The 12,742-nt window shown below is 50.7% G+C and overlaps 1 protein-coding gene across 2 annotated transcripts; it reads left to right on the forward strand.

Annotated features, from left to right (window-relative positions):
- The first annotated feature begins 10,272 nt into the window (after positions 1–10,272).
- On the forward strand, positions 10,273–12,230 carry LOC120655891 (probable BOI-related E3 ubiquitin-protein ligase 3). 2 transcript variants are annotated; one of them, XM_039933871.1, is made up of 3 exons: positions 10,273–10,461; positions 10,600–11,011; positions 11,118–12,230. In XM_039933871.1, the coding sequence occupies exons 1-3, from the start codon at positions 10,397–10,399 to the stop codon at positions 11,649–11,651; spliced, it is 1,011 nt and encodes a 336-aa protein (XP_039789805.1). In that variant the 5' UTR covers positions 10,273–10,396; the 3' UTR covers positions 11,652–12,230. The 2 variants fall into 2 exon arrangements, with proteins under 2 accessions (XP_039789805.1, XP_039789804.1); XM_039933870.1 differs by having other exon boundaries at positions 10,273–11,011.
- Positions 12,231–12,742: the final 512 nt, after the last annotated feature.

Genomic DNA, 12,742 nt, shown 5'->3' on the forward strand with positions numbered 1-12,742 from the left:
GACGATGCCGAGTAGGGTTATCGTTCTACACCCAACCTTGCCTGTGGAACCGGCCTGGTCGAGATGCCTCCGCTGTCGCAGTACTCTGAGCCCGTGCTAGACCCCATGTGGTTTGCGGTCTAGTGTTATGTTGTAGCTTGGTTAATTATTATCATTATCTGTATCGAGTGTCCTCCAAGGTTTGTACGGTTTTGAACCATCTGATGTAATAAATGTGGCACCAGCCTCCTGGGACTGGTGTTTTGTATCACATTTAAGTCTTCTCTTATGAGGGGACGCTTCAGGTGGTATCAGAGTTGTAGGTTGGCCGTAGGACGTGACCCTAGGAGCGAAACCTGTTTTCAGCCCCTTTACCTTAGGACTTTGCTATCTATAGCCCTTTTCTCACACAAACACTTACCTTTGGTTCTTGCCTTGTTCCAAATGGCTGACAATGGATGGATCGGCGGAATCTGTTTCGCAGAGCCCGGCCTTCCTAAGTTGTTAATACTCAGCCTGGAACCTATCGGAGTTGTGGACCCACCAGAGTTTCTCTATCGAGAGTATGACTCCAAGGGCACTCTTCGGTGTGACCTGATGATCTTCATAGCAAGAAGCACCCGCTACCCTGATGTGGACCCTTGGTTCATCTCCACCACCGGATTCCGTTTCCCGGACACTTATCGGAAAGCCGCCCGTAAAGCCCTGCGACGGCTCCGAATGATCTACAAGCATCACCTTCAGCGGACTCCTATGGGATTCTTCCCGCCAATTGAAGGAAGAGGACGCACCTGGATCGCCCGGATGAGAGGACTCGGAAGGGAAGAAAAAGATCTGGAAGACACAGTATCCCACCTATCCATCTATCTCACCGGCCTGGATGAGCTCTACCGCGAGCAAGCAGCACAACTAAAGCAACAAGTCCACAGAGCAGAAAAGGTAACCCAGGAGCTGGATGAACAACGGACAAGAACCGTACACGCCGAGTATTCCCTAGCCGCACTCCAAGTCCAAATGGATGAAAAGGAGGCAGAACTGGAAGAGCAAAAGGCAAGAGCCACACGCGCCGAGAATTCGCTAGCCGCTCTCCAAGCTCGAGTGCAGAGGTACGAGGCTCGTTGGGGAATAGGTGGGTGGATAGAGGAAGACGAAGAAGAAGAACCCTTGGAAACCCATTGGGATGTTGGTTCTCAGACCGAAGAAGAAGAACCCGAAGAAACCCACTGGGATAAAGGTACTCAGACCGAAGACGACATGATGGATCAGTACCTCCCACTGAAGAAGCGACCCCTTAGGATCGAGGAAGAATCCCCATGATAGGAGTAGCTCCCCAAGTTAGAACCCTTGCCCTAATAATCGTGTATCCATGAAGTCTGTACCCCACCATGTTGTAATAATAAATAAATATCACCTACTCCCTTTGTGTACCCCAATTAATTGTACACGTTTTTCACCCTATCTTTGTTTTCAGATGGCTGAGGAAGGATGGACCCAGGGCGACTGCCAAGCTGCACCTGGCTTCCCCAGCCTGTTGATCAACGCCCTGGAAAACCTTGGCGTCACAGAACGCCCAAGGTACTACAGCAGAGAGTACGAGCACCATGGTACCCTCCGCTGCAGGGTGATCATAGTCATCGCCAGAAGTGATCGCTACCCCGACATCCAGTCATGGCGAGTGACCGCTACGGGATTTAGGCACCAAGACACCTATCCCTTGGCCATCAGAAAGACACTCCGCTACCTGTGCCGGATTTTCGAAGAGCACCTAACCCCCACACCAATGAGGTTCTTTCCGCCGGCCATCAGAACCCCAGTTTGGGAAGCACGCATGAGAAGTCTGGAACGGCGCCGCCATGAAGTGGACCCTTTGTACCGAGTGGCTACCTATCTAGCCGCTTTGGATCAGCTCTTCGATGAACAAGCCCACCTGTTGAGGGAGCAGACCCATCGAGCCGAGCAAACAGAGCTCGCAGTAAGACTCCAACAGGTCCGAGCAGCCCAAGCCGAGGCAAGAGCCGCAGCCGCGATCAGCATTGAAGCAGTTGCGCAGGAGAGCCTCAGACAAGCCCGAGACCGGCGCACGCAAGAATGGACCAGAAGTGGGACCCCAGTTCCGGCCATCGGAGAAGACCATGTTCTACTAGGGACACCCGTCATAGGATGGGGAACACTCTTTGGAAGCCCTCGAGCCCCACCCGAGAACCTCGAAGGGTCTGCTGCTGTCGGAGAAGGAGAAGCTGCTGCGCAACCCCAAGAGAACGGGAACTTAGAGGACGGCGAGCAAGGACTACTCGCACGTACCGCCCCAGAAGAAGACTCGCCCCGCGAGTAGAATGTCCGACCCTACCCTAGTGTTGTACCCCTAGTATGAACTTGTACCCGGACGTGTAGTACGCGTTCTAATCGTGTCCCGTGTTGTACCCTGCTTCGCTTCAATTAAGTTGGTTGTTTGCCTTGTTGTGAGCTTGTTGTGTGTGCCTTTCGGCGAAAGGTTGAATCTGCCTTTTTCGCGTTAAACAACTTAAACATCACCTAATCTTAACCCTAACCCACTTGTTCTATAGATGGTTTCCCGGAGCGTTACGAGTGCCTCCCGTGTCAGGGACCCTGCAGCCGCTGATGCAGGAGTACGCCTTAACGGGCAAAACCATCCTCAGGAAGAACAAGAAGTGAGTCAGGGCAGAGGAGAAAATCATGAGGCACAGCTGCCACCACCACCACCACCCTTCGTGGACCTAGCACAAATAATCCATAACCAGAATCTCATACTGGAGACACTGGCCAATGCTCTAGTGAACAGGCAGCCACGAGAGCAGGCCTTTAATGACAAGCTGACGGCTTTTCTGAGGGCCAAGCCACCTACTTTTGCCGGATCCAGCAATCCCTTGGATGCAGATGATTGGCTCCGCGTGATCCAGAGGAAGCTCGAGCCATTTGGGTGCCAGGATCGAGATAAAGTCCTTCTGGCAGCACATCAACTCACCGGGACTGCCTTAGCCTGGTGGGAAAATTACTGCGCTGCTGCCAGAGATGCGACCACCATCACCTGGAATGAATTCGTGAGGGAGTTCCGCCGCTATCACATCCCCTCAGCCACCATGAAACGCAAGGCGGATGAATTCCGCGCACTTCAGCAAGGAAATATGTCGGTGGAAGAGTATACCCACCAGTTTATGGAACTGGCTCGCTATGCACCGGAAGAAGTGAACGACGACGAGAAGAAGCAGGATATGTTCAAGAAGGGACTAAACCCAGAACTCAGGACCCTGCTCACCCCTCAGATTTATCCTGACTTCAACACCTTGATGAACAAAGCAATCCTCACCGAGAAAGCCAAGAGTGATGAGAGGAAAGATAACAAGCGCAAGTTCCTGGAGAGCAAGGCCCGCCAGCAGGATCGTTCCCAGAAGACCAGAAGCTTCAGCTACAATGCACCAAGGTCCCAAGCCCCAATGCAATACAAAACTCAGTCTCAAGCAACAGGACCACGGGCCCCTAACGCACAGCCCAGAAGCCAGAACACCATGAGGGCCCCACAGAGTAATGCGAGCCAAGTCACCAACAACAACAGCAACGTGAGGGCTTGCTTCAACTGCCGTGAGATGGGTCACTTCATTGCCGACTGCCCTTATGCCAAGAACAAGCCGGCTACTTCAGCTTTCTCCAACACAGTGAACGGACCCAAGCCAGTGCTGACCGGTGCCAACCGAGTGCCCCTCCGTGGCAACAGCAACAACAACAGCAACCAGCAGAGGCAACCTCAGCAGTCTTTCAGACGGGCCCGCGTCAACCACATCGACGCGCAGGAAGCTCAAGGAGCTCAGGGCATAGTGCTCGGTGAGTACCTAGTCAGCTCAACCCTTGCAACAGTACTGTTTGATTCTGGAGCGTCACACTCATTCATATCCTCGAGCTTTGTGGCGAAACATAAAATACCTACAGTACTACTAAAAACACCCCTATTAACCCGGACGCCCGGAGGAGACATCAGGTGTCAACTGGGTTGTATACGGGTGAGGATTAATTTAAGTGGGGTAGAGTTTCTAGCAGATCTAGTAGTACTTGGAATGGATTGGCTGAGCAAACACAATGGCCTCATAGGTTGTACGGACAAGGTAGTTCATTTAACGAACCCGGAGGGAGTCCGAGTGACCTGCCACACCCGGGAAAGTGGAGCAAACCCGATGGTATTCAGTATAGAGACCAAGAACTTGGAAGAAGTCCCAGTAGTGAATGAGTACCCCGACGTCTTTCCCGAAGAACTTCCCGGTATGCCACCAGATAGGGACGTAGAATTTGTTATTGACCTTGTCCCTGGAACTGCCCCTATAGCCAAGAGACCTTACAGGATGGCAGCCTCCGAGTTGGCAGAATTAAAGAAACAACTAGAGGAGTTACAACGAATTGGCTTCATCAGGCCAAGTTCGTCTCCTTGGGGAGCCCCGGTTCTATTCGTCAAAAAGAAGGATGGAAGTATGAGGTTGTGCGTTGATTACCGGGCACTGAACGAAGTTACTATCAAGAACAAGTACCCTCTTCCTAGGATCGATGATCTTTTTGATCAGTTAAAAGGAGCTAGGTACTTCTCCAAGATCAATCTGAGGTCCGGCTATTTTCAGCTCAAAATTAGGGAGAGCGACATCCCGAAGACAGCTTTGATTAACTCCTAAACCTTTGATTAACCTATTATTTCATGAACCAAACAACCTCTGATCAACTCGAAACTTTACCAAGTATCTCTTAACTCAGTTTCGGCCATGCCATTAGGAATCCACTCGCAAACTTTACTTCCTACTCCATATTTTATGTGTTTCCGATTCGGGCTCAACGATAGATCTTGTTTTGATTGGATGCTTGTTGTGTGTGCTGTAGACCGCGGAGTGAACGAAGGAGAGCCCGTCAACGAGCAGTACTGTGAGCAGGAGAACGAGGACCAGTTCCGCGACCCCGAGCCCGAAGGACAGGACTTCCCCGAAGGCTACGAAGACGGCAAGTTCAATCCCATCCTTTGATGCATGTTTCTGTCCTAGTTTTTATAAACACATCCCAATGGCCTGCTTTATAAAATTGCATATGTTTTGTTTGCATGAAAACACGGTTGGATAGCCACCCCTTGATTTGTGATAACTATTCCTTGACCACCTAGATTAATGTCTAATTTTGCTTGGACGTTAATCGATATTAGAACGCTTAGGACTTTACATATAATACAGTTTATTCTATAAAGAAAATGTGTGCGTGTGGGATGGGATAAATGTGGTGTTTTTGTAAAGTAAGTATAGACGGGATGGATGGCATATCTACGGATTTGCCTTTAGGTGTGCTCGTGTCAATGTGGCAGGGCAAAGAAGGGAGATATCCATCTTGTCGTGTTTAAGGACCGAGTTGGTGTGTCATCTCACCTAACTCCACTATCGTGCAAACCACTCGACCGTTGAATGAGCAACGACGTAGCATAAATCCCACTAGTTGGTGTGATAGCCATCAGGAGGACTGAGAGCAACGGGTGACCAAGGAGAAGGGATATGCTCAGTGTGACGTATACCCCGGTTATACCTCAGAGTTAGGTCGATGACCCCTTGGTAATTCCCGTGATGGCTAGTCAGGCTTAGCTAAGGTGGGTAATGGCTATGTTGGGATCTACACCGGCATGACGGTGTTCGAGTTGTGGTATCCTACTTGTGGGTAAAGTTGCACACCTCTGCAGAGTCAAGAATCTATTCGAATAGCCGTGCCCACGGTATTGGGCGAGTTACGGTGTGGTCACATAACTAGTGTTTCTTTGGGATGGGCTGGTGTGAGTTGTTTTGGAAATGTGTCCGGCAGTTGTGCCGTGTGCTACGACGGACGGGGAGTCCGGTAGCAGTTTAAAATTTGAACTCCGTGTTACTACAAAAACTGATTTCAAAAGAGGTTTTCTGTTAAATAGACCCCTGCATAGTATATCGTTTTTTCTGCAAATCAAACCGCAACCTTATCCTTGATTTACCTGTGCATGATATTCTGATATAACCCCCTCCGTGGGTGTGGTTGAACTTGCTGAGTATGTTTGTACTCACCCCATTCTTACTTTTTACAGAAGAAGATCCAGACTTCATACCAGACGACGCCGAGTAGGGTTATCGTTCTACACCCAACCTTGCCTGTGGAACCGGCCTGGTCGAGATGCCTCCGCTGTCGCAGTACTCTGAGCCCGTGCTAGACCCCATGTGGTTTGCGGTCTGGTGTTATGTTGTAGCTTGGTTAATTATTATCATTATCTGTATCGAGTGTCCTCCAAGGTTTGTACGGTTTTGAACCATCTGATGTAATAAATGTGGCACCAGCCTCCTGGGACTGGTGTTTTATATCACATTTAAGTCTTCTCTTATGAGGGGACGCTTCACCGCCCCAACCCTTTGACATATAGAACCCGTTTCCACCCATCAACACACACCCCGTATCAGAACCCGCCCCAAAAAACCCGTTTCCCCCCGACCCATTAGCAGGCGTAGATGCAAGCGCCCTACGGATTGATGACAGTATGTGCAGTGCAAGGATACCACATATATAGTGATACATGAGTAATGCACACTTGGGGAAAACCGGAGGATGAAAAGTATATGGTTCTGTTCCAAAAGGAAAAATTGGATTTGTACAATTTAAGGATCCCAAAGTTAGATATATACCATCGTGACCCACATATTATTGACTCTTGTGAACCCCACATGTCAGTGAGATAATGATAGTATATATCTAACTTTAAGATCTTTTGGTACTGATCCAAATTTCCCGTTCCAAAATGAAAAGTCTAGTGGGACTATTTGCACTGAAAACCCTAGTCCATCAGTTCGCACTCCTGCAACAGCTACTATATATTCTACATTGAAAAATACCAATCCAATAATTCTTACTATACCTCAGTTCGGTACGGCGGCTGGCCTTACGTGCGGTGTAATAGATCTAGGCACCGCGGACATATTAATTTTGTAGTGGCCTCCGACCCGTCTTTAAAATATACTAGTTGAATATCCCGCGCGTTGCTACGGGATTTGTGGACAAAAATGTTGAAGTTGAGTGTATTGAAAAGATGGAGATATGAAGTTGTAGTCAATTTTAGCATTGGAGATATATGTCATGGTTGTATATAAGATATGCTTAAATACTAAAATTGAAGTACATATAAAAAATTCAAGTTGATGAAACTGATAAAAAGAGGAATCGTAATTGGTATAGTAAGATCGCTTTAATTTTATTCTAGGAGAAAATGGAAAAAGTCTGCATCATTTTGTGAAGTGATTCGACTTTGTATCGACTATTTGGCTAAGCAAAATTTATGCAAATTTTTTTTTTAAATTAAATGTGAGGAATGCAGTTGTGTGTGAAATGTTGATAATTGGAAATATAGTTGTATCAAACAGTAAAATATTAAGGAGGAACCAAACATAGTGTCAATATCATAACATAATGAATGAATGTGTAACATTGAAGAGAAGAGACCTGGAACAATCCTTCACGGTGCTCTTCCTGCATGCCACAGTGATGCAAAACAAAATTTAAGAGTAGCAAAATAGCTGGGGAAGGCAAGGAGCTACCACAACCGAATGGAATAATGGAGTCGAGAGTGTGTGTAACGCTACGATGGCTTCGACTAAGCAAAATATATAGAGCGTTGGGTTCTACAGATCATGAGAAGTGGAAGGGGTGGTGGTGGTAGTGTATTGTTAGATAGAGAGACTTAAGGAAATGACACCTTGGATGATCAAGTTACAAATATGAGAGAAATGAAGAGACATAGTAAGGTGGATGAAGGAGTGCTTCTTCCATTGTTGGTGGCTCAATGGGGATTGAGAGAAATATAAATTAACATTTTCTAGTGGGATGCATCAATCTTAGAAGACAGAAATACAATAGGAGACTAATTGTTTTTCTTTTTGTTAACGTTTCCTAGTGGCATGCATCAATTTTAGAAGACAGAAATACTATATGAGACTAATTGTTTTTCTTTTTGAAACAAATGTGGATTTATTTATTAATATTAGATAGACTAATATTTAATTGATAAATGAAAATAATGTTCATGAGACAATAATAAAAGAAAATAATGGGAGGGGATTTAACATATGTATGTTGCATGGAGTAATATTTAATTGATAAATAAAAATTTTTACTGTTGGGCTTCTTCTTTATTTATACTTTTGATGAACCGCAATATATTGAAAAACATAACTGAGAGAAATAGAAATTATGACACTTGGTGGATTGATGACATAGCAATATGACACTTAGTGGATTGATGATGTGGCAACACGAGGATTGAGAGAAATACAACTATGACACTTAGTAGGTTGCATCTATATAGAATATATAGATTGCCCGGCCTTTGGGACCGGGGATACTGATGATGAGAATGTTTGTTGGGAGAACGAAAGAAGCGCCCATTCAGATCCTGGCTACCTATGCAGTCAAGTTGGACTGATTTTACGGGATTTCATAACCGTTTTTCCAATCTTAGTAAAGTGCCATATGTTGATTGTATGAAGGAACCCCGCATGAGCTGGTAATTTTGAGAATAGTAAGGATTAGAAATTAAAAAATAGGATCCACAGCTAATAATTAAATTTGCTTACCTTGCTAGAAGTGCTCTCGAAAAAAATTCTAACACAACACTCATCATATATGCACACACTAAAATTTATCAGTGATAGACTTTAGTTAATAATTAGCAATTTTCGCTAGCCTGCTGGCATTTAGCACCTGCTAAAATATTGTGACCGGAGGACGATGGCAATATATATCATAGTGGTGGCGTCATGAAAACACTATACCAGCACTATAGCCCGGTATTTTAAACGCCGTTTAGAAAGCAGTTAATTACAATTTAGATAGTAAGTGGAAACCACGGACTTAATCTATAAGCCTTAATTATGGTTTGAAAGGCAATTATATGATTTCATGGCTAAGCACATGGGGCACCGCTAATTTACGGTCAACCGCACGGAGGGGTTCCATGCGGTCGATTTTCCGACCGTTTATTTTTTTTCCTATTTTAGTAAGTTTTTTGTCGTTTTCTGATTTCAAGAAATTTTTCAAGAAAAAAATCTTGAGAAAAAAAAGAGAGAAAATTTTGACGAGAAAAATTTTAGAGAAAAAATTTGAGAAAAAAAATTAAGATGGAAAATCAAAGAAAAAAATTGGAGAGCAGAAAATTTTTTGAAAAAAATAGGAAACAGAGACCTTCAAAGAAAAAAATTTTGCAGTGGAAAAAATTTGCAAAAAAAAATTTTGCGACAAAAAAAACTCAAAACCTATGGAGCTTCGCGCTCTCCGCCGCTGGCCCGCCCCACCACCTCCCCGCCGCCGGAGCCGCGCCTCCCCGCCGCATCCAGGGAGGCGGATCCGGCAGCGGTGGAGCCAGAGGAGCCCGCGGCGGCGCCGGAGCGCGGATCCAGCGGCGTGCGGCGCGCGGAGGCGGATCCGGCGGCACGCGCGTCGGTGTAGCGCGGATCCGGAGACGCGGGCTGCGGGGAGCTCGGATCCGGCGGCGGCGCGGCGCGGCGCGGGAGGGGCAGGGGGAAGGAGGAGTGAAGGGAGAAGGGGAGGGTCGCCGGGATCCACTCGGAGGGCGGGGGGAAGGGGGAGCGAAGGGGGAAGGGGAGGGTCGCCGGGATCCACTCGGGAGGGGGCGTGGGCGAGGGGGAGTGAAGGGGGAAGGGGAGGCATCGGGGAGGGGGGGCGGACAGACTCGGGTGGGGGTGGAGGCGGACGGGCCTGGGTGACCATAAGTTTGAAAGCTTACGGTCACCCGCATATTCATCATCGCGAAGCACATGAGAGAAGCCTTTCTATTTCCGAATAGCACACTGCCAACCACCAATTCTAATGGATGTATCTATGTAGTTTGTTCCTACATTACAACATTATACGGGGCTGGAAATGAGCTAGTGGGAAAATGACGAAGTCTCCGTGACCGTGAAAAAGGAAAAAAGAACAGCAAAGGCAAGGTATCAATCCAAATATCCAATGCACCACCCAACCCAACCCAACGCGACCCAAGGCATCTTTGCATGCTTTGCTTGCCTTGAAAAAAGAAGGGTCAGTTGGATCCATGCCACTCCAATTTCCACTGTCCGTGATAGTTTCTGACCTCGCCCAAGTAAACAGCACTTGTCGCCTCTTGAACCAACACAAGGAGATGGAGGCGGCGAGACGTTTCCCTTTTCTTGCCGCGCTTACCGCGGAATCCGCCATGGCCCTGCCACATATAACCTGCTGGCCCTGCTCACCACCACCCACCCCACCCCACCCCACCCAACGGTTACATGATCCCACGTCCTCGCGCGGCGTGGTCGCACTGCTACGGCACCGCCCAACGCCATCCTTGCCTCCTCCTTCCTCGCCCCGTCCTCTCCTGGTGGTAGGCCGACCTCCCCCCCTCATGGCCGTGCACGCCCAGTACGCCGCCCACGCCTTCCCCCATGACCCCCCCGCCATAACCACAAGGTTCGTGTTCGTCTCCCGATCACTCTTTATCTCTCCCTCCCTCTCTCTCGCCGGCCTCCTACATATTCGCCCGCGGCGAAGACCACCACACCACGGCATCTCGATTGCTCACCCGTGCGGGCGTGTCGTGCTCCGCAGGCCAACGCTGGACGACGCGATGATGAGCGCCTCGGCGTTCCTCGGCCAGCACGGCGGCGGCGGCGGCCACCCGCTCGCCGCCGCGCTGGGCGGCAACACGGCGTTCAGCGGCCTCACCTCCTGCATCGACAACAACGGCGACGCCGGCCGCCCCGGGCCGTCGAGGAAGCGCGCGCGGGCCGGCGACGTGGCCGGCGCGGGGCCGATCGCGGACCTGCACGGCCATCGCGCTCTGCTCCCGCCGGTGCCGCAGGCGTTCGCGCCCGCAGGCGACGTGCGGAGCAGCAGGTTGCTCTGCTCTGGCGCCGCGTCCACCAGCGGCCGCCCGGCGAGCCTCCCGCCGGCGTCTCAGAGCCTCCTCTCCCACCTCTACCGCCACGGCGTCGAGACGGACGCGCTCATCCGCATCGAGGTGCGTGCGCTGCTCGCTCGATTCCTCGCCAAGATTCGCATTCGGTTCCGTCGCGAACGCCGTCTCACTGTGTCCGCCTAATTGGTTTCGGGTTCCGCGTGCGCAGAACGAGAGGCTGCGGGCGGGGCTGCAGGAGGCGCGCCGGCGGCACGTCCGGGCGGTGGTGTCGGCGGTGGGGCGCGCGGCCGAGCGGCGCCTGCGCGCGGCCGAGGCCGAGCTGGAGCGCGCCGTGCTGCGCAACGCGGAGCTCGACGAGAGGCTCCGGCAGACGGTCGCCGAGGGCCGCGCGTGGCAGGAGGTTGCCAGGGGCCACGAGGCCGTCGCGGCGGGCCTCCGCGCCACGCTCGACGGCCACCTCGCGCGGTCGCCGCCGCCGCCTCGCGCCGAGGGCGAGGGCGGCGCCGAGGACGCGGAGTCGTGCTGCTTCGAGCAGGAGGAGCAGAGGGGGGAGGAGGGCGCGGCGGAGGCGTCCGGCGGCTGGGCGAGGGCGGCGTGCAGGTCGTGCGGCGCGGCGGCCGCGTGCGTGCTGCTGCTGCCGTGCCGGCACCTGTGCCTCTGCCGCGGGTGCGAGGCCGGCGCCGAGGCGTGCCCCGTGTGCGCGGCCGCAAAGAACGCCTCGCTCCACGTCCTCCTGCCATGACCAGACGTCTGCGTGTCGACCGATGGCTCTGCATCCATCTCCCCAACCAAGACGGTGTCAGGGGAGGAAAAAAAAAGAGCTGCTTTTCATCGGCGCATCCGTTCGAGTCGTCAGGGGAAGAGATTTGCATTGCGCGAGGAAGCTGACCACGCAACCTGGATGAAGGCCATGGATGACGAAGACATGTAGAACTCAAGATTGGATTCTGGCTTTGCTGGTCACCGCCTCGATCGAGCGGACGTCAACACTGGTGGTGGTACGGGAAACGACGCAGGAAAGGCGATCACCGAGTGGTTGAAGCAAACGCTCGTAAAAAGACGAGAGCTTGAGTACGTGAACACTATGAGCCAAACGGCTACATACATGGAAGATGACAAGTACTAGAAGTTTTCTAGGAAAATTAGTAGGAGTACAGTGCTGCCAAGCCTCAAACTTGTAGAGATACTGCGGCAGCACTATCTTCTTATTCTTCTCCGTGGCAAGGCAAGATGAGACTGTAAATAGTTTTCGAATTCCAAAGTCTCTGCAGAGTTTCAGAGTTAAGACATGCACTAGGAAGTAAACTAGACAAGCTTAGTAGCTCGGGTGTCATGGCCGCTGGGCGCTGGTAAACACACAGTAGATGCCGGAGAACCTGCCATCAGTTTCAACGTGCCACCTGCCGTTTGCTAACCTTTTCTTTTTGAAGCGTCGTCATGCCATTTGTTACTGCTGCCAACGCCCAACTGTGTCTGTGAAGTGTGAATGTCTGTGAAGTGTGACACACACACTATCGCTAGTGTCGTCTCATGTGACCGACACGACCGTGTCGCTGTTGTTGATGCCTCTGACCCTTCTGCAGAATCCTGAAAGCAAAAGCAAGGCGGCAACAGTGACAACTTGCTGTTTCGATGGTAGGACTGACGGAGCAGGACCGATCAGGAAGCCTAGCCAGCGGCAAGAGTTTGCGTTCGTGATGTGAAGTGTCGAGCACGCGTGCCTGCCGCGAGCGGAGCAGGTCAACCGGCCGTCGGTGCGCGCGGCTCCGCTCGTCCCCTACCCGGCCGGCGGCAGTAGGTGGTGATCCGAGATCGACCTGGGAAAACCACGGC

The sequence above is a fragment of the Panicum virgatum genome, chromosome 1N (assembly GCF_016808335.1).
Source record: "Panicum virgatum strain AP13 chromosome 1N, P.virgatum_v5, whole genome shotgun sequence".
Taxonomy (NCBI): domain Eukaryota; kingdom Viridiplantae; phylum Streptophyta; class Magnoliopsida; order Poales; family Poaceae; genus Panicum; species Panicum virgatum.